Genomic DNA, 27,778 nt, shown 5'->3' with positions numbered 1-27,778 from the left:
TTTCAGGGACTGGAGCGGAGAGATTTGGTGGTGCAGCTTTGGAAGAGCAAAGGGGTGGCTGGTTATAGGAGCTGTGTTTGCTCAGTTTGGTATAAACTTAATATTTATTTATATTTTCAGTGACAAATGATAAAGTAGTAGCTCATCAAAGCTGTGTTTGAGGCTGAAGGTGAAGTGTGTTGCTGTGGCTGCTGAGCTGCACATCGTAGCTCTGCTGTCCCCGTTCACTGGAGGTGCAGCATTTTACATTTTTCTCTTACCTGGATGTGCACAGTTGGGGTTTGTTGGCATCTAAATGATGCCGTACCCTTCTGCAATTTTGAGGATCTCTTGCTTTGCAAACATTCATTGCTTGTTGCCGTAATGGGGAAACAGAGGGCCTTTATACCCAAACAACCCCAAAACGTTCCTCAATAAATTAGGAAGAGACAAAAACATTTGACGACGGGTTTTCTGCTTCCAGCCTCACATTGTAAAGAACCTGTACCTGCTCAAAATGATTAAAAAGGAGGTTCACGGCATATAGGGAATAAAGCTACTTTATATTTGTTCTCAAAATGAACTCAGAGACCTCATAGCATAGCTGGGAGTCTGTAGGGGGTGAGCAGAATAAAAGTGGAAGTCATCTCTCAAAAGCACCCGTGTGGGCTGGGCTGCTGCGAGACTGCATTACACGCTGGCGCGTGTGGCTGCACGCGCACGGACACGCACGCAGCTCTGCCGAAATGCAGCCTGGTGGAGGGGAGCAAACGTAACCCGCTGCTCGACGGCGGCATCTGAAGAGGTTTTTGTCTTGGTGTTGCGGGGTGAAAACCCGTCTTTTAACAAATAGGCTGCGGAGGGTCTTTAGGATGTGAACAAAGCTCTAGTTTTTCAGGTTTGATCTAAAAGACCTCTGCAAAGATGTAGTGCAAAGTGGATTTCGTCTGCTGGAGGGGGATGAGAGGTCAATGCCAAGGGACGGCTCTTCCAAGGAGCCGCAGACAGTATGTTGCCTTCACATCCCATGCTGTGCTATACGTACCGAAGCCACCGTTCTCTGCTTTACATCGAGGTGCTCTCAAGGAGGAGGTGTGAGTTGATAGATTTCTCTGATGAGGTGTCTGCCTTGTAGGATAAATAAATTGCTCCAAAGCCCCAGATGCCTCCAGTATTTTTATGGACCGGGAGTTCAGAAGAAAATTAAGAGGCCAGACCAGAGCTGCATTTTCGTCGTAGAAGACAGACAAGTCTTCTCTTTACTCAGCGTTTGTTAGTAAGCATTGCCTTCTAATGCTTGTTGCTTAAAATGTGCTCCTGGGGGTGTTTTTTAGTTTGGTGCTGAAAGTCACGTCAGAGTTCAGCCATGTCCCAGCCACATTTTCACCCATAGTTAGGATTCTTGCTTGCTGGTTATTGCGAATAATCAAAATGTCAAGCAGTCATTCTGCCTCGGCAATAAAAAATTATGCATTGCTAAGGCAAAGTTACTGATCACTTTTTAAGCAGAGAGGCAGCATGGGTAGAAAAATGGTATGGAAGCAGATCAAGGACCATCAGCGTCAGGACAGGGCAAAGTGAGGAGAGGACTGACAGTGAATCCTGTATCTGGGCGATCACTTGCAACAACCAAGTGACGATGACTTAGTGCCTACCAACCACGTGTTCCAGGCCCTTTCTGGATGCCAAGTAAACCACGGGTTACACTTTAATTCCAGGTCAAACAGGGATAAGGACACGTCCAGCCACTTGCCACAGCTTGGCTGAAAAGCCATAACTCAACGTTGGAGATCATCTCTCCATACCAAGCAGATGGAAGTGATTTTGCCCACATAGAGATGCCACCTTGGTCTAAAGCAGACCAGTTGCATCATGTGCAAGGTACTGCCCAGTGCTCATGGGAAGGGGGGTAAATCCCCAAAACCTCCACCAGCGACTGCTGCCGTAGCTCCAGCTGGTGTTGCTTTCCCTGTAGCGCTCGTGATTTGTATTTCGGGTGCATCCGCGTTAACAGAACAAGCTGATGTGATTCACACTTGAGTTACTCTCCTTTTGCCTGCCTTCAAAGAAAAGCAGCAGTACCGCATCTGCTCTCAGAGGGAGCTGCTCGTGGGCCTTCCAGACGTATAAATGCTATACGCAGATTTGTGGCGCTGGTAATTGCTCTGTTTCATCTGCAGAAAGGGAAATAACATCTTTGCAAGAACAGTATCTAGAGATAGAAGAGGAATAAAGTTAGATTTTCGCTGCTGTAAATTCACAGGCCAATGGATTGGTTTTTAACTCTGCAGACTAATGCCTTTACAAATTTACAACTAGACTCAAAATCTATGCAGTTTCTATTTCTTAAGTAATGTAGCCCCTTTCCAGTGGTCTGTACAGTATATATTCCCATGTGTTGCCCAGGACCGTGATGTTGATATACATTTCATAGCCTTCATTTCATAGTAATGACTCCGAGTTACACCGTTTTGTTCCTTTTGAAACTCAATTTCTCTGAGGGTCACAAAACTCGGGGCTGTTCTTTGTTCAGATTTACCACTTTTGAAAAATCGCACCTGGCTATTAGCTGAGGTTTGGCAGCGGATGGAAATGCAGCCGCTTCTTGAAGCTCACTCATGCTCTCGCAAGAGATGAGAGGATGGAGACCACGAGATGCGAGCATCAGTCCAACTTTCCACCGGGTGGGCTCTCGCTAATGTTTGAGATGCATGAATTACCTTGTGCCAGCCTCATCGAGGAAATCGTTACTCCTGTAGATGAGGTTTACCTCTGACAAGGTGAAAATGAAAAGCGAGGAAGAGGCTTTGTGGCGATGCACCCACGTCACCTCTACTCTGCTGGATCAGAGTAGAAGGATATTTTCATTCATGCCCTTGCTGGTGGGTGTTAACGAAGATGTTCAGCTACAACAGCAACCCCAAAAGCAAATAAAAGCAGTTTTGAGGCCATGAGAAGGGGAATGGAAATGTGGGGGGCTGTTCAAATTATGCAGTTGAAAAGGTTGTAATTAGCACGTTAAAATTTGCCTCTAAGGTTTGACCTCCCCAACAGAAATCCAGTGTGGTTCTGCTGCTGATGATGATGGTTCTGGTTCTGGAGAGGCATCTGAGCTGTAGGGTATGAGGTATGAATTTCTATACATTATGAAGCTTTAGATCTAATTAGTTGTGCCTCTACATCTTGTGCTCCAAATACTAGCCAATATTCCCCTCTGGAGACATCAGAAGAAATTGCACCTGGTCTGTCCTGAGATAGTTGCACTAAGTCAGAAAGTTGTGTTCTTCTGGTGATAGGTGAGCATTAAATAAGCAATATTTTTAGCACAAGATGATAGCTAAATTATAATGTTTTTTTCTGAGTGTGTGTGGTGTTTGTGGTACCTCAGAGGTGACAAAATACTTATTTTTATATTACACCTGCACGGGAAGGAGGTGTTTCTTACCTCAATCTCATGGATGAGCAACTACAACACAGAAATCAGTTCTTTAAAGCTTGTATTTTTTAGCTACTGTTAAAAAAAGAAGTTCTGGACTCTTTCATCTTCCAGCACTAAAGCTGCCAGCTCTGTGGGGACGTACTCAGAAGCCTTGACACTAACCAAAGGAGCTATATCAGGTAGTCGAGCTTTTCTTGGTGGGGGATTTCTGTTTGTATAGGGCAGGGGCTGAAGTGCTGGGGACTGACAGTATCATCTGGCCGTTTGCCTGCAACAGCCCATCAAACTCCGCTTGGTGTTGCGGTCACCAATCTGGCTGGTACTGCCAGTAACTTGTGTTAAGTTGAAACCTTAATATTTTAGTCAAAAATGCCCCAAACTTGTTGTTTTCTGTTAACAGTAGTAATTTTCCAGTGTCATTACCTTCCTGGATGTTTTCTATGCTATATAATGTTTCAAAATAGCAGAAAATTAATGCTTTTTGTCTGATATTTGCTTGTGTTTTGTCTGTTTTTCCTAAGATTTTAAATGCACTTAGCAGAGCTACATCTCCACTGAGTGTCCCAGAGCTGTTTATACTTTTTTATGTTAATTATAATTTTAATCACATTTTGGGTCACCTAGAGAAGAGCTTAAACCTTTATTCCTGCTGTTGTCCCCTGGATACAGCTCCCTTTGGACTTACTTCGTACAGAAGCAGCTCTATTATCTCGCATATAGCCACAATATTTATCAGCAGTGTGCTCCTCAGTGAAATATCAATCCTGGGGTAACTGATAACGTAACCAAAATAATTCTCTGTAGTCAAGTTTTTATGCAAAATAATGTGCTTTCTGTTACTTTAGTACCTATTCGATTGGTCTTCAATAACAAACAGTCTCTGGTCTATGTGCTGCAGTGAAATTTTTAATTTAATTTTATTTATTGTGTTCTGTACCTGTGTAATGGTCAATACTCTTCGGTACGGGAGCATCAGTAGGTCTCACTTTGGCAGAAAAAAGAGTCAGAGGATGGACTAGACCGCAGGATGGATGAGAAGTAGGTTTTATTCCGACTGGATCATTATGTGAGGTGAATATACTGAAATAATTGCTCAAGAGCAGTGGTCCCAGTTTGGTTGCACGTAGTTATTGAAATCGCCTCTTTGTCTGGCAATGTTATCACAAGGGCGGTAAGTTAGGAATCAGAGCTGGACCTTGTTGGTTATCAAAGAACGTGGCGGGAGAACATCATCTTCGGCCATCCCTTCCGTTGACCCTCTCCCGACACACCTGCTGTTGGGGTGGGCAGGCTTTCTGGATAGGGAATGAACAACCTGCGATCTTCCAGGTGTCTCAGTTTGAATGTGTCTTCAAACCTTCAAGAACCTATGGTCTTGGATAGTTTATCTCTAATTGCATGGAGTCTGAACAACCAGTTTGAGATCTGCCGTTCTGACAGTAACCAGTATCCAGTTCAAAGGATTTCTGATGTTTCGTCAGTATTTCCGTACTTTGTGTAAGCTCACCAAAGGTTCATTCCAGGTACTTGGAAGTTTTATGACTAAGATAAAGGGAAAAGAACAGTTTAGGATCATACAAAATTGAAACAAGCTGAAATGTAAATTTGGGCTGAATGTCTGTAAAAATTTTCTTAATAAGGTTTTGGAATATTTTATTTTTTTGCTGTCAATTCATTTTTTTGAGGAGAGATTTTCAGATAATATTATCATCATCATTAAAAAAGGAGAAGTTGATGTTATGCACTTTCAATGACATGTATTCAGTTCCTTTTAATGATATTTTAGAAGACATCTGATAACAAGAAGACAGAAGAAAGCCTAGGGAAGGTGAGAGTTGTAGGTTTCTAAATCAATCCATATAGCTTTTTTAGGTTTTATGTTTTTTACTACACACTTTCAGCCTAGGTTAGACCGTCCTCGTAGCCAATTAAGTTGTGAGTTGGAATGAATTAAATTTTCTGAAATGGTTTGCCTTTTTTTTTCTTTTTTAATCCAAATGACTGTCATTTACAAAAAGATACTTCATTTCACTGAAAGTGCTTTTCTGTCTAAGGGGAATGCTTAATTGCAGCCGCAAATCACCTCAAATGCTTTCATAGGAGGATAAAACAAGTTAAAAATTGTGCATCATTTTGAAAAGGAAGGTTCTGAATTCAGGATAAGGTGCAGATTTCTCGGGGTTTTTTTTCCCGTATGCTCTCTTCAAGAACTCCATCCTGGCCAGACATCTCATAAAAGTGTCCTTCAGAGCAGTGACATCCCTATGAGCCTTTTTAGGAATTCAGGCAATTACCAGGGCTATCTACAGTGACCGTTACCCAAAATCTGGTGACACACCTCGCTCTGCATTTTTATTCAGAGAAAGCTTTTTTGCATTTTACAGGTCTGACGTCTATGGCGGTTATGTTAAATAAGTGTTATTGCTCAGCGTTAGGGGAATTTTCTATCCTGAATGTTCCACGTGGCTCGTTCTCTCGCATTTAGAGAATACACCCCACGGCGTGTAACCTTTATAGGTTTTCCTTCAGGTTTTGTGTGCTGGTGAGAGATGATTTTAAATGCGGTTGTTGGTACTGTTTCAGAAACCCTACTAAATTACAACTGAATGGTTCTTTTTCAAGTAGAATAATCGGAGCAAATGAAAAGTGAATCAAAGCTGCTCCTCCAAGGCCTTCTTTATGGCCCCTTTTTACAGTGAGCTGTATCTCAAATTTCACTCTTTGGAGAGTAAAAAGAAAACAGTAGGGTATAAAAGGGGCTCAGTGACAGAGCCTTTCACCATTGCAGTGGTTTTTGATTGAGGTTTTTTTGGTCATTTGGATTTACGCACATGCAGATATGTCCAAAACCCATTTAAAGAATCATGCCCAGACCTTCCCTGGTGCTCCGCTTCATTCAAATGCCAAAGAGTTTTCTCCACTTTGACTTTTATGCGTTTTATATAAGTGTGTCGTTGACCAAAATGTGATTTCTTATCATGTACGCTGGTTCACACACAGACATAAACGTTGATCGCTGGGATAACCATGGGTCAAATTGCTTTTTTGACATCTTAATAGTTACACGGATAGCTTGTATGAGTAAAATGGGAACATTTTTGGAAAGTACTCTTAGAATTTTTGTTTTTTAGGTGCTGTTAAACATTTCTTTCTTTATAAAGACTGACTGATGTTTGAATAAGTTAACCAGCAGTATTTGAAATTTAAATAAATAAATAGCACAGTGTGTGACTGTGAATGTATGTGTGTGTGTCTGCCAAGCAGAAAATAGAGAATATCAGTTAGGTCTTTAATGCCACCCAATACTTCCCATTTCGAAAACTTCATTTTCAGTTTCTTGTAATATGGCTGGTCTTTCATTGCCAACTGGGACTAGATATTTTTTAGAAAAATGTGTCTAAAATACTTGTTCTTTCTGAGAATGAGAAGAAGAAATACATTGTACATGTTGGCAAATTCTGGTGACCTTTTCTTTGGCTGGGAATTTGCATCTTCACATTTCTCAGTAAGAAGAGCTGTTGTGTAAAGGGTGTGCCTTTTGCCATTTCCCTCAAAATACACCAAAATTTGGCTTAGTTATACACCTTTGAAGAAGTGTAGTGCTCACACTCTCGTAAGAGACTTCCAGTTTGTAGCAGTTGAAGTTCCTGATGGGCACGATTCTGCCCATAGCTGACCAGGACCAAGCCAAGGGCAAGGACCTTGCAAAGGTGCTGGTCCCTGAGCCAAGGACTGCCTTCCCTCATGTTTTTTGGGTTCCCATACCTGCTGGGCTCCAGCTGCCTGGAGTAGGATGCTTCCTGGTGGAAATGCTAAGAAGAGAGGAGAAATATGGGATGAACAAGTGGGATTGGGAACCAAGGAAAATATGAGAACTGGTGGCCAAATTCCCACAAACAGGAGTCATATGAAGAAATGAGAAGGCAGGAAGAATGAATCTTGGAAGCGGTGCGGACAGCCCCGTGGGGCTTTGTGGCAGAAGTGTCTCACTTGGTGTCACAGCGATGCACGCAGGTGACAACTGGCTGCTCCTGTGTGCTACTCCAGTCACGCGGCCGAGAGTTGCAAAGTCCCAATGCTGTGACATTTGCTGTCCGAACGCTGACCGTCCTGTTCCTAGGGCAAGACAAGGATCTGCTGCTGAGAGCAATAGTGTGCCATTGTGTAATAAAAAATTACACTGCAGCGTCACGCACAGCAGGGCAAATTAAGGTGACATAAGTGACTCCAATCCTTGCTTTTCCAAACTTGTCAGTGTTTGACTTTGCATCCCTAATTCTCTTAAGAAATACATAAAATTAATGTTCTCCATTAGGTTAATCTGTTCTTAATGGCATTCTGAATAATCCTCCCAATACAGAACACGTACGGTGCATCACTGTTGCGTAATGTAAAGTGCTAGAAGGATTCTTGGTGCAAATCTGCCGTACATCTGTATCTGGAGCCTTGTGATGCTTGCTTGGGCACCCTGGTTGTGTGCTCGGTGTGGTTTTTCCTCTTGGTGGGATGAAGGTTGGAGCTGCACAGTGGCTGTCTCGGGTGCTCCATTTGCAGAGCAGATGTGGGACTTATCCTGACTGGTAAGGACATGGTGAGGTCATCCTTGAACCATAGCAGATCATAGCAAATTGGATCCCAGTTGTCCTTCTTTTAGGCTGTACTAAGTGATAATGTACTTGTACCATTGGAGTATCAAATTTCTGAACTCTTAGGGCTGGTCCCTACCCTAAGAGATGCTCTGGCATCCATACGACATTTTTCTTTACCTTTTCCCTACTTCCATTTCCTTTGGTAGAGATCTTCTGATTAATGAAGACTTCAGAAATTGTCTATTTTTCATTACCATTATCATTTAATCAAGCTATCCTTGAACATTCAAACTTGAGGTCTCTCATCCATGTCCTCTAGTCCTCCACGCCGTGCAGTTTCATTCTTAATAACTTTTTCCTGATACCGAGTTTAAATCTGCTTTCCTAAGCTCTTGACCATTTGTGCTTTATCACAAGTGTTGCTGAGCATTCATAAAATCCCCTCTTGCAGAGTCGTTGCTATCTAGCAGCTTTCTCGTAATCTGTGATTACTTTATGGTTTGTATCAAGTAAAACAGGAGTCTGTTTTTGATCCTTAGCAGTATTAAGCGAAGCACTGATGTCTTGTTTATGCCAAGAAATTAAAGCCTATTAGAACATGTCAACCACCAGGACTCAGTTCTCTAATCAAGGTAAGTTTGCTGGAGATTAGGGCACAGGTCTTTAGGAGAGATCTGAAATGGTGATTAATGCCAGGTACTGGGAATCCAAAATTCTTGATTACACCTTTCGCTAGCACTGACCTTTCCTACAGCCTCGCACAAGCAATTTAGTCTCTGGTATAGGAAACACTTAGAAACGCCATCAGGCTGTTGTGGGATAAGGAATTGCCATAGGTCAGCACATCTGAGCTCTGATAGTTTGCTGCTAGTTTGTACGTGGCCGTTCTCCCTCTAAAAGTTGCCTTCCATTTCTGCTGGTTTGGTCGTTTGTAAGCATGTGCTGGATTTTAAAGAGTTTCAAAGTTATTCCCTTTGCTTCACTGAAAGTTGCTTGTTTCAAATTCAAGCTGCTGTGCCTCTCCTTTCCCATCGAAAGAGGTAAAATGGTATCGGGCTGCGTGGTGCAGGTATTGTGAGTTAATTCACATTTTTTTGAGGGCATCACAAGCGCTGTGTAAATAGGCTTATAAAGAAAGAATGGAGAACATTGCAAATTTATTGCCAGACATGAAAAGATACAGTAAGTTAGTTTAATATGGTCCCATCAACCTTGACAACATGCCCTTAAGGACATCAGTGGTTGTCACCCCAAGCTGGTGACATTAGGTCTGTTATTTCAGAGATAAGCTTGGTGGTGGTCTCTCTGCTCTCTTCCCGGATGACTCCGCTGTTTCCATGTTTCATAAAGCCAAGTCACGTTATTGATCTGTGAAAGCCAGGGAATAAAACTGCCATCCTTTGCACTTCTCTCCATGCAGCATCTCTCGTTGGAGAGGCAATCTTCAAACTTAACTGCGAATGGGTCCCCCCACGGAAGCAATAGCTGCATCGGCCCAAATGTGTCACTCTAGACCGATGGAGTCAACAGCGCAGAGGCTTTAGGGAGCAAATTGTTCAGATTTGAAAGGAATTATGCTTCTAAAATTGACAGGAGCTCCTCAGTCAGTCCTCTGAAGGGAAGCTGCCTCCTCTGGAGTGCTGAACGTGGAGGTAGAAAATTACAGACAATTAAGCGGACCTCATTGAAGTGTTTGGGAAAATGGTTAGTGGTGAGGCATCTCTAATAAATGCTAACCACGCTGGAACTGTTAGTGATGTCTACTGTAAAAAAAGTCTTTCCTAGTGAAGAAGAGGTGGCTTTCAGGGTGCAGAGGGTGTTGCTACCTATATTGGGAGATCCAAGGTCAAACACTTGCTTCTGCTGCTGCTGTGTAAAACAAAGATAAAAACAATCCCAGCCTCTCCAGGAGCGAGATTAAAATTTAAAAGATTGTGAGGCAGTCGCATGCATCGATGAAGAGGGCTGTGGAAACACCACACACGTTTCTCCCTTTTGGACAGCATGTCTCAATCCATTATGACTCCTGATACTCAATTCCTAATTGTCTTGATACCTACAATTTTGAAAGGAAAAGTAATTTCTAGAAGAAGCTCCTATGTGTTAAACAGATGGCATCACTGAGATAAAGATATTTTGCAGGAGGAGATGGCAAACATTTTGTGTTAAAATATTCCCAGAATCAGCATGCTGTTCTGCGTACGCAGGAATGGGATCCTGGGATGAAACAATAACGCATAATAAAAATATAGCATAATACAGCCATACATAATGCAGTATGATATCAGCATAATACATATGCATTGCTTTTTTCAGAGATATCTCTAGACTTTAAGTTGGAGTATCCTGCTCTTCGATTTAGAGATGGGAAACCCACCTGAGGGAATCGAGTGACCAACTCCAGAAGGAAGTTTGGCTTTTCGAAGGGATTTCTGACATCCTGAATTTTTTAATGGGGTTTATTTTTAAAAAGACATCTTTCCAGTATGTCTCAAATAGAGCAGTCGGTGATTTTTGGACCAATAAACACATATTGTGCCCAGGTTGTGGATTTTCACCAATTGCCCATTTTGTCTGTTCTTCTCCAGCTGTTGAGGCTTTGTCTCACCAGCTGTTGGCATTTTATGTGTTTTTTTGAAGGCTACCTTATAGACCTTTTCTACTCTTCGTGCCTCATGCTGGCACAGTCTCTAGTCATTCCCTCACTGCTGGTGCTTGGCTCTGAGATGTAGGAATGGCAAAGGCAATGCTAACACATTTAGAGTAAGTACATGGTTTAACTACATTGCATTCTTCCCCTTCTGTTTTCCAGATTTATCCAGGAGATAGAGCACGCCATGGAGCTTGGCCCAACCAAGCAGTGTCCGCTCCGCGAGTTCCTCACGATGTACATCAAGAACATCTTCCTCAATCAGGTCCTGGCTGAGATCAACAAAGAAATCGAAGGCGTCACGAAGGCATCTGATCCCCTGAAAATATTGGCTAATGCGGATACCATGAAGATCCTAGGTGTGCAGCGGCCTCTTCTGCAGGTAGGAGCGGAGTGAACTACCAATATATACCTTTCTGTCCATGTCAAGCCATAACCTGGTTATATATCCAATGAGGAGAGACATGGACCTGCTCAAGCAGGTCCAGAGAAGGGCCACAAAGATGATCAGGGGGCTGGAGCACCTCCCCTATGAGGACAGGCTGAGAGAGTTGGAGTTGTTCAGCCTGGAGAAGAGAAGGCTCTAGGGAGACCTTACAGCAGCCTTTCGGTACTTAAAGGGGGTCTACAGGAAAGATGGGGAAGGACCCTTTATCAGGGAGCGTAGTGATAGGACAAGGAGTAATGCTTTTAAACTGAAAGAGGGTAGATTTAGATTAGATATTAGGAAGAAATTCTTTACTGTGAGGGCAGTGAGACACTGGAACAGGTTGCCCAGAGAAGTTGTGGATGCCCCATCCCTGGAAGTGTTCAAGGCCAGGCTGGGTGGGGCTTTGAGCAACCTGATCGAGTGGAAGGTGTCCGGGCCCGTGGCAGGGGGGTTGGAACTCGATGATCCCTTCCAACCCAAACCATTCTATGAGTCTGTGATTCTGTGATCCACAAAATTTGTCTCAACATTGAGACTGTAACTGCGATCTGGCCCAGTGTCATTGCTAGCATAGTCTTTCCTCTTCCAGTCTCTGTGCAAGTAGGTAGGTATACATACGTTAAGCGTTCTTATGTTTTGCTTGTGCAAGAGGGTACGTCTGTCTTGCTAAATACGTCAAGCTAAGAGCAATCTTTGCATCTTGCCAGGCATGTGCCATTATTAAAGCACCTTGTAGCCATCGTGACAAATTGTTACCAGCTTTCTTAAACCCCTACCACAGAAGTTTATTTTCAAGATTTTCAATAACGTGTGCCTCCCCTAGAAGTTCTGGGGACACCTGCAAAACATAGAGCCGTGTCATCGGACTAAATACTCGTGCCAGACTACCAGGAGGAGCAAAGATGAGGTCTGCTGCCTCCCAAGTGCAGCGTGTTTGTGATTGATGGGATGCTGTTGCAGCGAGGCAGCTGTATTGCTTCCTCAGCCAGATAAGAGAGATTTGAGAGATTTGGCTTTGAAGTTAGAGTATTTAGATGAGAAGTCTCTTTTGAAAAAGCTTTTTTGAGCTCTAATGTGGAGCAGTGATAATAGCAACAAGCACAGTTCTCATCCCAACTACATGGGCACTAGGACAGCGTGGAAGCCCCCCAAAAAATTCTGAATTATACATGTTGCATGGGACTGAAAGGAATGAGCTGACTGTCAGCTCGAACTCTTGCTGTGATTTGGGTCAAGCTCTTTTAATCCTTTTAAATTACTCCCTCTTATCTGTAAAATCAGCTCCTCAGGGATTAATAATATTGGCAATGTTCTTAGGAAGTAGCACACATCTCCCAAGGTTTATATGGCCGCTTTCTATCTTAGTTTATATCTGTAAAATATGTGTATATTATAATGATACATAATAATAGTAAGAAATATTATTATTGTTATTATTTGGAGGAAGTCATTAGGATTTTTGCATGTATTAGTGGTCACTAACACTATGCCTGCCTGGGTGCTGTGGGTATGGGATGGTTCTTACAGAGGCAAAGCAAAATTAGATTCCAGCAGAGAGTTTTCAGAAGTCTTTAGAGGGGAACAGCTTCCTTAGAAGGAGGGAGAAAGTTTCTTTACATGGTTTAGAAAATCTCCATGAGTTTTGTGATATTTTGGAGCAGCACAGCATCCCTGAATTATTTCATTCCCAAGGAACAGCTTTACCAGCCTTCTTAGAAACTCGGTTATGAAAACCGAAAAGTGGAGGAATAGAATCCATTGTAATTAATTACCAACATAAACGTCGTTTCAGCATCAATGTTCACAGAGCATACAATGAGAACAGGGCATTGCCCCAAGAGCAGGTTATCCCTGGATATCTCGTGTTGAGCCCTCTCGTGAGCTGAAGGTGGATTTGATGGCATTTGTCTTTTTTTTTCCCTTGGTGCTGCAAAAGTAGTGCCGCTCGGGTGTAAGATGTAATAGTAAACATGCAGCAGGAATGGTCATGAAACAAGAGCAGAGTATCGGAAACAGCTTTACCGAGAGCAGAAGAGGTTTCGTAGATTGAGAACTCGAATGGATTGGCAGAGCAGGGATGGCAGGAGCGCAGCAGAGAGGGGCTGTGCCGGGCAAGAAGGGACAAAGTGCGGCCTCATTTTGCGGTTATCTGCAATACTGGTGATTGCGCACCATTGCGCGTGCCTAGGAAAACAGAAATATGGAAAATCTGACACACGTAGAGGTCTTCCAAGACTTGATTTTCAGAACAGGGTTGAAAAAAATAAATTTTAGGGCAGTTTTGGCTTCCACAACAGGAAAAGTATTGGAAGATTGAAACGATGAGTTACAATAGAAAGCAAAATTCTACTTAATCATGGTCTGAGGAGTCCGTTGAAGAAGTTATTTGACGTTCGTTTTGAGAGATCTGGAAATAAATAGGTATATTCTGTGTTGTATTTTGTATTGTTTGCCTTTCTTTTGTTTTCTCTTCTGAGAATTAAACTGAGCGAGAACCCAAACGCAGCCTGCGCATGCGTCTGACCTCATTGAGAGCTGAAAATACTTTCTTGTAGCATTAACACACAAGCTTTGGAGCAGGACCATGGAGGTTGTTAACCTTACCAATTTGTTTTGGATTCTAAACGTGATAATGTATTTTTGTGGATTGTGGCTTCATTTGTAGCCATGAGAATGTGTTCTATAATATCAATGCATTTTCTTAAAGTTCATTTGGGGTTGAAGAGTCAGAATGGCTTGGAATTTTCTCGTCTAGTTCCTATAATTTGTTTCTTCATGATGGATGGAAATCATTTTGAACTGGAATTATTCTTGGTCAAAATGTACATGGTCAGAATGTCTGCCTGTTCCTGACATTATAGACGGGTAATTTTGTGAAAGAGAAGAAAAATTGCTGCCTTTTTGAACCAAGTCATCCAAATAGCTCCCTAAAATAATTTTATTGATTTTACATTAAAAGAAAAAAAAAGGCTATATCTGCATTGACAGTGCTGGCGCCTGAAATGTTTGCCCTCGTCACCTCATGGGTACGATGAAAATAGAGTGTGTAGCATGAAAGAGCCTTGCACCTCTCTCCCAGCGCTGTGTTACTTTTTCTTGCCTTGTGTCATTCGTGGAGGGGTTCGTGGTTCCACCATCCCACTCCTTTCTATCCTGAAGACCTTTCTGAAGCTTCTGCGGCAGGAGCTGGCGCTGTGATTTGAACACGACTCAAGAATTTATCAGTTCCCACTGCACAGGCTGATGATAGCTACTTTTTGATAACTATCAACACATGTTTGAACTGAATTAGCTTATAGATAAGGGGTTTTCTAGCATCCTATGCCATCATGTCCTCACGGATGAATCATCCATTTCTATAAAGATATGCTTTAAAAAAAAATGTAGCTGCCTTTGTAAATATTACATTTGAGTAGAAGGAGCGTCTTGTTTGCCATTCTTCCACCCTTAAATGTAAAATATTGTAAATCCTTCTCCTTTTAAGAGTGACTGAATAACCATGAAACTAATTTGTCTCAAAATTATTCTGCATTAAACTTCATGCTGTAATTGTTTAAATCAATACTAAATTAGGTTACAAGCAGCTCAACAGCTTCTTATAGCTTGTTCTTGTACGGTTCACGTCGAGGTGACAAATCTTTCCAGCTAGGTGGTCACTACTAATACTGGCCTTAAAAATGTGTTGCCCTGTCTCTGTCCAACAAAAAAAGTGCAGGTTGCTTTGATCTTTCCACTCTATAGCAACAGAGTGGGATTTTTAAAGCATCAGTGGGACCGTTGTTTCTTAGAGCAGTATTGTGTAGATGATGGGCGTGATGGTTTTCTGGCCAAGCTCCAGTGGCTGAAAATCCAGCAGAAAAACTCCTTCAGAAGTCAGAGTGTGCAGCTGTTTGCAGGATAATGACTTGCTGGAGCTAAATAAGCTATCGCCTGCACCGCTTATCACATGCCTGAAGTCACTCGCTTGTGATGTTCCAAGGAGACATCACTGGTAGCTTTGGCATGTTTTCTTCCCATCAAATTACTGGTTATTAAGAAGAAAAATGGTCACAGTGAGTGGCGTTTAAATGGCTCACCAGTAGTGAAGGGTGCATGCTTTGATAGCGAGTGGATGTTATTATTTATTAGTGTAAACAAATTAGTTGTTTTTCCAGGCTGGCTTCCAACGATCAAGATCCATTAAGGAGCAGGCATGGCTGATCAATTGGGTTTTTCCCATTCAAGGGCAAGTGTGACTTTTGAGCCAGCACCTGTGGTTCTGGTCCTCATATTTCAATTTTTTTTGCAGTGGCATGGTGTCTAAAATCGGATGAAGTGCTTCGCAGATGTTTTCGTCTCTTGTGTGGTGTATCTGTTTCCATTGCACAGCTGAAATGTCAAGAGGTTAAGACCCACCAACTGAGTCCATGGCTCAGTTTCCAGCTGAATCCTCTTTTTCAGTTTGAAATGAGAGACAAAATTATCTCTCCGTGGGAGTCTGAATCTCCCTATTGCTTTCAATATTTCTTTAGATAATTTTTCCTCTGGGGGGAACATTTAGTGCGGTTACTGCCTTTTGTGGAAGCTTTTACAAGGCTCCCACGTAAGTCATCTGCAGATATGTAAGTTCTCCACTGAGGCTGATCATGGAGATCTAAGTTATATAAAAGCAATTGCTAGCTCTAGGCAAACTGTTATGGCAATGCTTCAATTTATTTTAAAAACCAAGTTTAACATGCACATTCAGTAAAGCCTAGGTAGGAGATGGCTTTAAGTTGCATATGGACATATTGAAGCAGCACGCCTTGCAGGCAGAATTATTTTCTTCCTCTCTGGATCTGGAAAAGCAAAGTCAGGTTTCACAAACCATCCCACGGATGTGACTCACGTTTGACCTGAAGGAAACAGTCACACGTTTGAGGTCTCTGTAGCCTATTAATCCCTGCAGTCGTTGGGTATCTCTTCCATAGGGAGATGCAATTTTGCATTGGAGTCAGCCAGAATCCGTATAACCCTCGCTTGTCCAGTGCTGAATCCAGGTTAATATTCCCCACCGCCGTGACCTGAGGCTCAACACCAAGCTGGTCTTGGCCATGTGGTTTCTCTCTAGAACATGTGAGAACCTCTCTCCTATTTAAACAAATTTTTTAAGAGCTGCTGAAATCACAGCTGCTCTACCTGGAGCATGCTCTACTAGAAATTAGCACCACAGAAAAAAGTAAAACCCTAAGTCTTGATTGAAAGCAGTGAGAGCTGGGTGCAAAATGCCTTTGATCATGGTCCTACCTGAGACCACCACCTTGTTTTGATCACCTCAACAAGTGTGTGTCATATGACAGCAATATGGCCCATACCAACCCAGACTGGATTTGAACTTCATAAATGATAGGTTACCATTATTTCCAGATCTTTAATAACCATTTTTTTTAGTATTTACATACCCAGAATCATAGGATTGTAATGATGTTAGTGGGAAGGGACCTCTGGAAGTCAGTCTCATCTGCCTGAACCACTGGCTCAGAAGCAAAGTCTGGCAAACACTGGACCAGGTCAGTCATGGCTTTGTCTCAGTGAGTCTTGAAAACTTCTAGAGATGGAGATCCTCTGGGCAACGGTTCTGCATTACTTTCCTACTGGAAAGCTTTTTCCTAGCCAGAATTTTTGGCTGCTGTCCGTCATTATGTCACACGTATGATACATAGAACAGACCAGGAGTCTTCATTTAAATCACATATTATTTTTATTTCTGGAAATGTGAAGCCTAGACACAGTGCGTTTCTTGCATCTGTGTAAGGCACATTAGGGGTGAAGCAGAATAACTAATCCAATGACCACATTATGGTCTTAACACTTCTACCTGCGGTTGTGTCTTGTTCTGGCTGATATCTGGTTTAAATTATTACAGTGTTATTAAAATATACCTCCCTAGGGTCAGTCTAGCCACAGTGGTAGTGACAGTACTAGAGATGAAAGCGTCTATGGAGGGTTTGTACCAATGAGGCTAATCAAAAGATGTTATGGGCAGAAGTGACCAACTAATAACAAGAGATCACCCAGTCTTGTATCTCTTAGCAATTACATTGTGCATTTGATTAGTAAATCTTAAATGTTTTTTCAAGAATTTAATTTAATGGGCAAAACTTACTATTCAAAGACTGCCTTTCTAACATGGCTTTATCTCTCAATCTGTGTCTTTGTAGTGCATCAGTCAACATCGTTCCTAGGGTCCAAGAGCTCATACTTCAGGGTGAATTCATGTCATTAGCTTTGCTTGCTCAGGGTTGTTTCTGCCAGGTTATTTTAGAAGATGACCTGAGCCAGGAAAGCTCTGTTTCCAGCCTTAAGCTCTGAGTTTGAGCAAAAGCAATGATCATTGCTCTGAACGTCCTTGGGAGCCAGCAGCTTCACGTTGGAAAAGCACAACTCCTGAGCTGCTGGTGCTGAGAAACCTGACTGGAATGGGGTCAAACCTTGTGTTTTCAGGGTGGGTTGGAGGGTGCGGACTGGCTGCTGTCTCTTTTGATCTTTCTGCAGCAAGATTTTTTTGGTGGACAACCCGTAGAAAAGTAATGGCTTCTGACACATCTGCTGACAGGGACTGAAATGCATTATCACTCTGTCAATCCCATCTTCTAAGAGCTGCCTTTTTTGAGACCTATTTGACATTACGGACTATCAAAAGCATCCTCAGTTTTTGGCCTCCATGGGAAGAGCAGCAGGCAGTCAAGGGAGAGGCGGATAGCTGCGTGGCCAACACGAATCCGTGGGCATCGGCTGCTGTAGGGGAGCAGAAGGGGCATTAAAGCCCCCAGGGTCACCCTGGGAGCTGGAATGAGTGCGAGGAGAGGGCGGCTTTGCCTCTGTGCATTTTCTGTCTCTGTCTGTTTTTTCTGGCCATTAGTGCGATAAGTGGGACTCAAGGCAAAGTGGAAGCAGAAACATACTCCAATTCTCGCATGCTGGAGATGGCCTGGCAAAAAAAAAAAAAAAAGAGAGAGAGAGAGAAATAAAAAATAGCTGTCACTGTCTTCTTGGCCTTGAAGATTGACAGCTCACTAGCAGATCCTGTCTATGTCATTGCAATTCCCCGTACAGCTCCTGGATTAATCCTGTCTCCATAGATGCAGTATCTGTTGAGCTGGTAGGGCTTTTATCCCTTCTCTTTTGCTCCTGAATTAATGTGGGATTTTAGGGTGATGGGAGAAACTACATTCATAGTCTGCTTCAGTCTTTCCTATTCTTTTTGATAGGATTTTATTTTAAAATCCTGCAATCATCATGCATGCAACCATTTCTGGCTTGGCCAGAAGTCAACGGGAGCGTGCAGCAATTCACATAGGGAGGCTGGGGGAGACGCACCAGCGTGGTGCTGGGAATGCCTCCGGGATGGTGAGTCCATCGGCTCCCACTGCTGTCGGTGAGATGCAGAGGAGCATCCGTATCTTGCAGGATTAAGCCTTTTAAGGGACCTTCGCTGTCATGGCATTTACAGTGTTCACCTTCACCCTGGGCTGTGCGGCTGTCTTTCAGTGGCAGTTCATCGAGTAATGGCTAGACTGGTAAAACCACTAAAACTTCCCTGTAAGTTATTTTATTTTTAATTTTTTTTCTTCTTGCAGTCTGTTTTTTTTTCAGAAGTTGGGAGTAAACCACATGTATCTGCCCCAGCCTCGCTCACAGGCCTTGACTGATTATTTTAATTACCAAAACAGCCCAGACAGGCTCCTTCAGCAGTAGTATTGCGCTCATAAATCCTCATTTTGCCTCACATGGCTGAGCCCACGTGGATGGTGTCAGAAACAGCCCCTCTTATCTTTCTGTCCAGAGGAGAAGCCATTTAGCTTGGCCACCCTCCTGTTTGTTTAAAGCTTAAGCTGCACATTTCTTATTTGCAACCTCGTTAAACGTACAGCATCTGTGGCAGGAGAGCACATCCCTGGGAGGCGGAGGCAGAGCTGGCCTTCTCGTTAACCCAGGGGCGCTTCCGAAAAGTAAGCGTGAAGTCTCAGACACAGCTACCGCAGAGGCAACACTTCACCCATCTTTCCTCTTTCCCCCAGCTGCCTTTTTCCCTAGGTGTTTCTTCAATTTTAAACCAGCGTTTTGACTTCGCTAGGGTTGTTTCTGTGATGGATGACCAGATCCGCAGTGTCCAGGAGGCTCTTAGCATCCACTTCTGAGTACCTACACAGGCAAAGTCTGATGAACTGCACCTAAAGGAGATCCGTATCGCTCCATCGCCAGCAGCCCTCCAGGAGTTTCTTTCATAAGTATCTTTTCACTAGGGAAGTTTAATTGCTTTTTCAAAGCACAGCAGTGGTAGAGTTCGGGGTCTTGGCTGGGCTTTTTTTGGGGGGGTCTTGGTTAGGCTTTTTTTGACTCTCTGCACCCCTTAGCTGAAGGTTGTCTCTCTCTACCACAACAGTGCAGGTATTTTTTCCCTTCCCTCTGGTTTGCTTCGTGAATCCCAGATCCAGTCTGTAACACAATCTCATGCAATGCACTTTACAGATGGCTTCAAAAGAAGACACTTGCCCGTGTTCTTGCCAGACTCATTGAAAGTCACATTCTTTTTTTTTTTCCCTTGCATTTGAAGCCTGGGCCCATTTAATTTAGGAAGAATAACTCTAATTTCTAGTTTTTGAAATGTTTTCCTAATCAGAAGTGCTGTATGAGAAGAGCCATTGCATTTTAAATAATTGATGGCTACTTTATTGAGTTGTCAGCACTAATTCATCCTCCTTTTGAAGTGCTCAGATGTTCAAAGGAGTAATCCTTCTACAACATGCTCATTTTTTTAAGAAAAGTTCATTTTTATAATTACTTTTTTTTTTTTTTTTTCCACTGCAGAGTGTCAGTGTAGCTGTGCGGCGAGGGGGAGGGATGAAGTACCTTCCAGCTCACGCAGGCTCTAAAATGCCTTTATTACTACTTTTGCTGCTAATTTCTCTGCCTCCCTCCTTTTGCAGAGGTTTAATTATACCTGTTTTAAAAGTGCATTTTGAAACATGACACCTAGTTCTCATAGAGAACAAAAGAGAGATTAATCTATTGTTAAAAGGAAAGGTAAAGAAGCTCTATTTTTTTTTGTCAGGGGCTGCCCCTCCGTGACAAGCAGCATTCGGTGGGAGGATTGCAGAGAAGTACCTGTGATTTGGAAGGAAGGGACTTGTCAACAGGAGAATTAAAAAATGACAAACAGATGCAGAGATGCTGCAAGCAGAGTATTCCTTCTCGCGCGGTGGGTTTCCCCTCCTCCCCGCCGCTGGCAGAGAGAAAGGTTTCTGCTAGAGTGTATAAACTTTGCTAGCACTTTAAAGGTTAATAGCACTCTAAATTACATCTGAAAGAATTGAGAGAAGGCAGTAAATTAAAAGTTTCCCCTCTTGCTAGTAATCTGTAAATAGGCCCTTTCCGTTCCAAAAAAAAATAAAATGAAATAATAGTTTCACTCATGCACACAAAGCTGTCAGAATGGTAATATTTTGCAAATGATCTGCTTTTGTGCTGTGATTTTTACTTAGGTGAACTTCACCATACAGAGGGTAAAAGCTTTTCCTTCGCGTCGCCCATGCAGCGGCACCGTAAAGCTGTTGGGTGGCACCAGGTTCTGCAGCCCCAGTTCTGGTCATTGTGGGCCTGATCCAGGACTCGCTGGGGAATTTAAACCATGGGCTCTTTAATTAAAATATTCAGGGACCTTGTGTCTCTGTAAAGTAAACTGCAACAAGGAATGAAAATAGAGTAAAATGATACAACTCTACAGGAGAGCCCTGCCCCGGGCTGTGTTCTATTTTAATTAATTAGGTGCTGATTATAGCTGCTGGAAAAGGTAAAGTCAAGAGAGAATTGAAAAGCATTGAATTTGTGAAGATGGTATCCTAGATTCTGATCTCGGCTGACCTTGAAGTCAATGGAGTTACACCGGATTTCTTCCAGGGCGAGTGAGATGAGATCTATCCCATTAGCTCTAAATAATATCTGTAGTCAGTCATTTTAAACATTAAAGGACAGAAAGAGATATGGTCATTCAGCTGCATCCGACTCCTGTTTGCATGAATAGCATCAGCCTCGATAACCTCTTGAGTCGCATACAATTAAAAGAAAAACAGGCTTGAAAATGAAGGAAACCAAACATTCAAGCCTCCAGGGAGCTCCAAGGCGCTTCCAGCAAAAGGCACTGAGATTTCTCTATTAACTGTATTTTTTCTCATTTAAGGGTGGTGTCGGAAACTGTATTAACGGCAAGTTGGTGACAAGTTGAATACCCCTCTTTGGTATTAACAGGGCATTTCATATTTAATTCCTGCTTTATTCTTTTCATGGCACTTTATTGGCCACAAAATGAAAAATATTATTAATCACCGTTCTCCTAGTGAGACACTTCAAAAGAGTGAAGATGACCCATTTGCCTAGAAGTATGTACATGAGCTGGTGCGTTAGAGCTCTCATCCAGGTGCTACTCAAATCATTGATCTGAAAATAAAACTATATGTGTTTTGCGTCTTCCTGGAGTTACTTGAAGAACTGTTTCCCATCCTCTAAGTAGAAACACTTTGGCTTTGCTGTTTGCATTGCCGCTGATACAATAGAGCGTGGTCTGCAAACCAGCAGGGAATGGTGCCAGGTCCCAGTGGGTGATGTAGGAAAATGGTGCTGTGGTGTAATAGCTGCACTTGCAGACTTGTAGGGATGCAGGTTTGGAAGAAATGTTTGGAGACATTTATTCCCAGATCGGCACAGGTGATGTCATTTTAGAGACCCTCTCAAAACAAAGCTGCATCTGAAAGGTGGCTCTTCTGCTCCTGGTTGCTTCTCCATTTAAAGCCCTTTTTCTTGTTCCCAGGTTAAAGGTAGCAGCCAACATTGACCAATTATTTTGCTCCTTGCGCTCCTGCTGGGTTAAAAGCAATGTTTTGACATTCAGATTCATTCCTTTTAATATTGCTTGGTATTTGGGGATTTTGATTTGATCCCTAGTTCTTCCTGACGAAATCGTGTATGAGATGTGCTTGTTTTCGGGTTTGTAAAGCCAATCGCATCCTGCAGGAGTGTGCATAGGAGCAGCCAGAACATCATCCAGATTTCATCTCTAGTGCTCAGTCTGAACTCTAGGAAGAGTGGCAAAGCAAATAAAAATAAAAATAAAAATAAAAATAAAAATAAAAATAAAAATAAAAATAAAAATATAATTTAATAAATAAATATTATCATCATCATAGAATCATAAAGGTTGGAAAGGACCTCTGAGATCATTGAGTCCAACCGTTAACCTAACTGCCGGGTCCACCTCTAAACCATGGCCCTAAGCACCACATCCACACGTGTTTTGAACACTTCCAGGAACTGTGATTGCCCCACTTCCCTGGGCAGGCTGTTCCAATGCCTGACCACTCTCTCCATGAAGCAATTTTTCCTAATATCCAACCTAAACCTCCCCTGGTGCAACTTGAGGCCGTTCCCTCTCGTCCCATCGCTTGTTCCTGGGGAGAAGAGACCGACCCCCCCGGCTCCAGCCTCCTTTCAGGCAGTTGCAGAGAGCGATGAGGGCTCCCCTCAGCCTCCTCTTCTCCAGGCTGAGCCCCCCCAGCTCCCCCAGCCGCTCCTCCCCAGCCTTGGGCTCCAGACCCTGCCCCAGCCTCGCTGCCCTGCTCTGGCCACGCTCCAGCCCCTCCATGGCCGCCTTGGGGTGAGGGGCCCAGCGCTGAGCACAGTACTCAAGGGGCGGCCTCACCAGTGCCCAGTACAGGGGCACCATCTCCTCCCTGGTCCTGCTGGCAACACTATTCCTGATACAAGCCAGGATGCCATTGGCCCTCTTGGCCACCTGAGCACACTGCTGGCTCATGTTCAGGCGGCTGTCAACCAACACCCCCAGGTCCTTTTCCACTGGACAGCTCTCCAGCCACTCCTCCCCCAGCCTGTAGCGTTGCCTGGGGTTGTTGTGACCCAAGTGCAGGACCCGGCCCTGAGCCTTGTTGACCCTCGCACAGTTGGCCTCAGCCCATCGATCCAGCCTGGCCAGGTCCCTCTGTAGAGCCTTCCTACCCTCCAGCAGATAACACTTCCACCCAACTTGGTGTTGTCTTCAAACTTACTGAGGGTGCACTCAATCCCCTCATCCAGATCATAGATAAAGATATTAAACAGGACCAGCCCCAACGCTGAGCCCTGGGGAGCACCACTTACATTGGTAGGGCTTGGGGAATAGCCCCATGCTCTAGAAAGGTGAATTTTCTTGCTTTTGCAGATAGAAGAGTTTATACCACAGCAGAGGTGTAGGTGTCAGGTGAGCTCCTCAAAGAGTTACCAAAAGGGCTGTCAAAGAGTGACCAACAACCCATGACTTCCTAATTATCATTGCCTCTTCAAATCAGTGGACCACGCTATGTTAAGAAATGTCCCTGCTCAGAGCAGCATCAAATGCATCTGGCCATGATGATGCTTTTTAGCCCTTCCTGTGAACCATCTGCCAATAACTACTGGAAGGGACAGGGAACGGGACTTAGAGCAATTGCCACACCACAAAGCAGAGACTGTAGTCTGAACTATCCAAAAAAAACCAACGAAAAAAAAAAGAGAGGTTAAGATTAAGCAGCTGATGCTCTGAAAATAAGAACCTGCTGTTAGATCAAGGAGGAGTATCCATGACAAATGGACTCAGGCAAGCAGAATCTACCCGCTGTTGAGCGTAAACCAACAAATAGCTGGAGGGTGTCAGGGCTTACTTGGTCTTTTAGGTTCTTAGAAATAATTTGGCAACACTTGCATTGTTTGTCAAGCCAACAAAATCTCGTTTAATTGAAATGAATTGCCTGTGTGTGTATAAATGCATATTGAAATTTCTGTATCGCGGCCTCAAACCGGTAACGCGGGCTGAGCATCTCTTAATTGCGTTCGGCGTTGCATTTCACAGCTGGGCTGAAGAGCAGCCAGAAAAGCTGCTTTTCATCAAGTCAGGTTTCAAGTGAGGGGGAACAAGTCCTCCTGCTAATTTTTACGTTAATAATTCACCAGGACCGTAGCACTGGAGATACAAAGAGCTGGTTGAAGTTTTGAAAAGGAGAGAAAGACTTTTCAAATCAAAGTGTTGATTTGAGAGTGAGCTAATGCAAAGAGTTTAACCCAGGAGCTGATGTGCTCAGGCAGGTATGTTTGGGTGTCTGGAAAGATGTGAGCTTCACAAATAAAATCCATTTTTGATATAATGGGAAGAAGAGCTCTTGAACATTAAACAATCCAGCCTTGGAGAGAAGAAGATGTTTAACAGCACCTTCACTTTTGTTTTGCTGAACATTGGTCTTAGCCTGACATGTTTTTATAACCTTTAAAAAAAAAAAAAAGAAAGAAATTCCCCTAATGGAGCTGAGAAAGCAAAATCCCTTGATAATCTGCAGCTAAGTTAGGGCTCCAACTCCTTTATACATGAATCGGAAAGGAAGAGTTTTGGGCACGGCTCAGACAATGATGCCAGATCTGCGGCACCATGAAGCCTTCCAAAAATGGTCGAAATATCTATATATTTTATCTTATTTATTTTTTTATGGTAGCCAAGGCACCGAGCTGTGAACGGTGGAAGAAGGAAGAGGGGAAATGTGTGCTGATGGTATTGGCAGGTTGTCGTTGGAGTAGACATGAGGGTTTGAACCCCCTTGAGATCTTCTTCTCCAGATATTTGTTGGTGGGCTGGTTTGAGCCACCCTCGCTCTGTGCAATGTGCCTTTCCCCCGGGCTGTTCCCCCAAACTCCTCTTCTGGTATTTTTATGGGGTGTCAGCTTGGCTTTTTTCTTTTAAAGTGCATTTCCACCCTGTATCGTTTGGCACTGATCCATATTTAGGTAATGAGAGAGGTTGTTTTCCCTCTGATGAGGAAAATTATTTTAAATGTTTTTCTTCTAATAGGTTAGCAAGTGTTGAAATTGATGTAATGAAATAACGACAGGGGAGCATCTCCCTGTGAGTTTACTGCGGTGGTGAAAAACATGTTTCTTGACAGGCTTTGGGTTTTTCTTCTAGGTTTATTACCTTGCACTTGCTCTTTTGCTTTGCCCTTAATAATCAAACAGCTCTTGAAGGTGTAGGGTGGCCTCAAGGAAATACTGTTTAAGTCCAGTCAATCTCTACTAGCCGGTACCATTCACACCAACCTCAGCTACCAGTACCAGATCTCTACTTGACCGCTTGCTTTTGCAGGAGATGGTACACATTGTTGCCTCTTCCCTTTCCCTTTTCCTTCCCTAAACCCCCAATATCTGGTTATAACTTGTAGCCGTACATAATTTAAGGTTATTTATAGATTATTCCTTACTTGCCTTCTTTAGTTGCATCATTTCTTGCAGGTATGGTGGTAGCACAAGGCTTCAAGAGAGAGTTGAAGGAAGGTGGGGATGACCTGGCTGGCCAGTGGAGGATTTTCCATGCATAAGAAATCATAAAAATCCTGAAGTAATTACACTGGAGACAGATAAATGACACGGTCAAGATTAGTGTTGGTACCAGAGGAAGACACAACACAAAAGCAGGCAGCGATGTAGTGGCTGGGATGGAGTAAAGCATGTCTGGCCAAGGAAGCTGTTCAGTTCCCATCCCTACCGTTGATTTATTTTGTGCATTCAACTTTTTCAAGAGGCTACTAAAATTCAGCTCCAGGTCCAGGCTGTAAGATAATCCTTTCTCTTTTTGCACTGAAGTCTGGCGGAATGGAAGGGAACTCGGGAAACAGCCAGTCGGAAAGTTCATGGCAGCACAGGCAAGGAGCAGGTATTTACAGAGCAGCTGGAGAGCTGAGTTTGTCGTACAAGCTTGGGTCAAAATCAGCTCATCTGGGTTTTTCTTTTCGGATCTAATTCAAGGTGCTGACTTTGGGTTGCATTCATTGCTGGGAAAAGGAAGCTGATTTTAGTTTGGTGATATTCTGATGGTAGCTTCATGGAGCAGGTCAGTGTAGACAAGGTCTAACACAGGAAAAAAAAAGTTGTGGCAGAAGTTTGTGGATCTGTCCTTAAGCCTTTGCTTTTGGAGATGGACATCCACAGATGATGGGGAGGAATAAAGGAAAATTTCCAGAGGCAGGAGGGGAAAAAGGGCAGTATTTGGGAGCTGACAGCCTTCTGCAGGTGGACTTTCAATGAGAAGATCCTCTCCAGAATGTTGCATTAGCTGTCCAAGGCCTCTTCCCTGCTTCATCTCCCACCTCACTGGACACATGTCAGACAACAGTAAGTCCACAACTGCTTGCTGGACCCGTATCCTTGCAATAATTAAGCTTAAAGGTCATTTATTACAAGAGTTAGTTCATGCCCCCAAATTATTTTTTCATTTAATTGCATAATAAAGCAGGAGCGGTCCATTTTTAAGCACCTTTATCATGGTAAAAATAGCAGTCAAGTCACAATGTAAAGTGCTTTTCACTTTTGTGATCTATTCTTTTAATCAGATAACTGTCCATATCTGCTCTCTCTCGGCTTTCTCATCAGTTTAGGATCGCATGAGCCTCCAGCATCCTTCCTCGTTTATTTTTGTATACCATGCTGTTAGGAAAGGAAAATGAAAATAGAAGGAGCAGAGAAAACTTGAATACTGTAATTGCTTTTCAATCAATTTGAGAGTCCTGCTGTAGGAACAAAATGCAAGAGCATTTAAAAATATGTTTATGTTTCCAACTTATTGCAGGAAAATGCTCAACTCCCTTTTCTGCTGTCTTCTAACATAGATATCCTTGGTGCAGCAAATTATTAAATGGATGGTGGGAATATTTAGGTAAGGCCAGTGGAAATTGGTCAACAAAAGCATGCTTTCCGCTGACCCTTTGGGGACCTTCTGTGTATTTTGCTGCAAATGGATTAGCACCGTTTTTCTTGGGTGACTTTTATAAATTGGTTCTGGGCGAGATACGCGGGGTCGCAACACAAGGTGAAACCCGCACTTTCTTTATTCAGAGTTTACTCCATGATTGCTCACTGAATTTTCCTTAGCTAAGGAGGTCTACGAAGGCAAACATCAGGATTTGTCCCGTTTCCAGCATTCACAAGCAGCTTTGCGTATCGCCAGCATCGGGAGATGGGAGGGGCCGTGTGTGTCGGTGGTGGCCACAGGGCTATGCGGTTCCTGGAACAGAGAGGAGAGGCTTAAAGGTTCTGCTTTCAGCTTAGGGGAGAGATGAGAAGGGACCATATATTTCTTTAAGTGCCTGATTGCAGCCCTGTTCATGATATTGCTATTCGAGTCTTCTCTATAATAAGGAAATTTCAGGGATGGCTCAAAACCTTTGTGTTGAAGGTTTCCCAAAAAAAGGGATTTTAAGCAAAAATAAATCTCCTAGTGCCGTAAGCGACATCAACTTTTAGGGTGTTATTAAATTACAATTTTAAAAACCCGTTGGCAGAGTGTTGGGGATGCTTGGGGCTGGGTGCTGGTACCCTGGGCAGGTAGGGACAGGGAAGATGCAGCACTTAACTCTAAATTGATGTATATTGGGACAGCTTAAGGCTCCAACGACTGAAGATCTGTAGCTCAGGACTAAGGTGTGTTGGTAGATGAAGGTAAATGAGTCTGGTAGTGCATGCCAAGCACAGGTTTGCCCAAAGCACATCTATAAGCAATATTTTCATGAGCACTTGCATCCACATTCATTTAACACAGGGGGAATGAGATTTCTCTGTCTCCTATACATCCTTCACATTTACGTCAAACATGTCAGCAAAAGAAGATT

General features: G+C 43.1%; 1 protein-coding gene across 1 annotated transcript in view; it reads left to right on the top strand.

Annotated features, from left to right (window-relative positions):
* The window catches only part of EXOC4 (exocyst complex component 4), a 410,988-nt gene that overhangs the window by 290,852 nt on the left and 92,358 nt on the right, over positions 1-27,778 (top strand). Inside the window, exon 11 of the mRNA XM_009462605.2 lies at positions 10,820-11,039. Within this exon, the coding sequence (XP_009460880.1) occupies positions 10,820-11,039 (220 nt within the window). The remainder of the gene's footprint in view (positions 1-10,819; positions 11,040-27,778) is intronic.

This window comes from Nipponia nippon, unplaced genomic scaffold (genome assembly GCF_047370975.1).
Source record: "Nipponia nippon isolate SJK-2023a ecotype South Korea unplaced genomic scaffold, ASM4737097v1 scaffold_3, whole genome shotgun sequence".
NCBI classification, from domain to species: Eukaryota; Metazoa; Chordata; class Aves; order Pelecaniformes; family Threskiornithidae; genus Nipponia; species Nipponia nippon.
The sequence above is the reverse complement of the archived record's forward strand: the minus strand, read 5'-3'. Positions and strand labels throughout refer to the sequence as shown.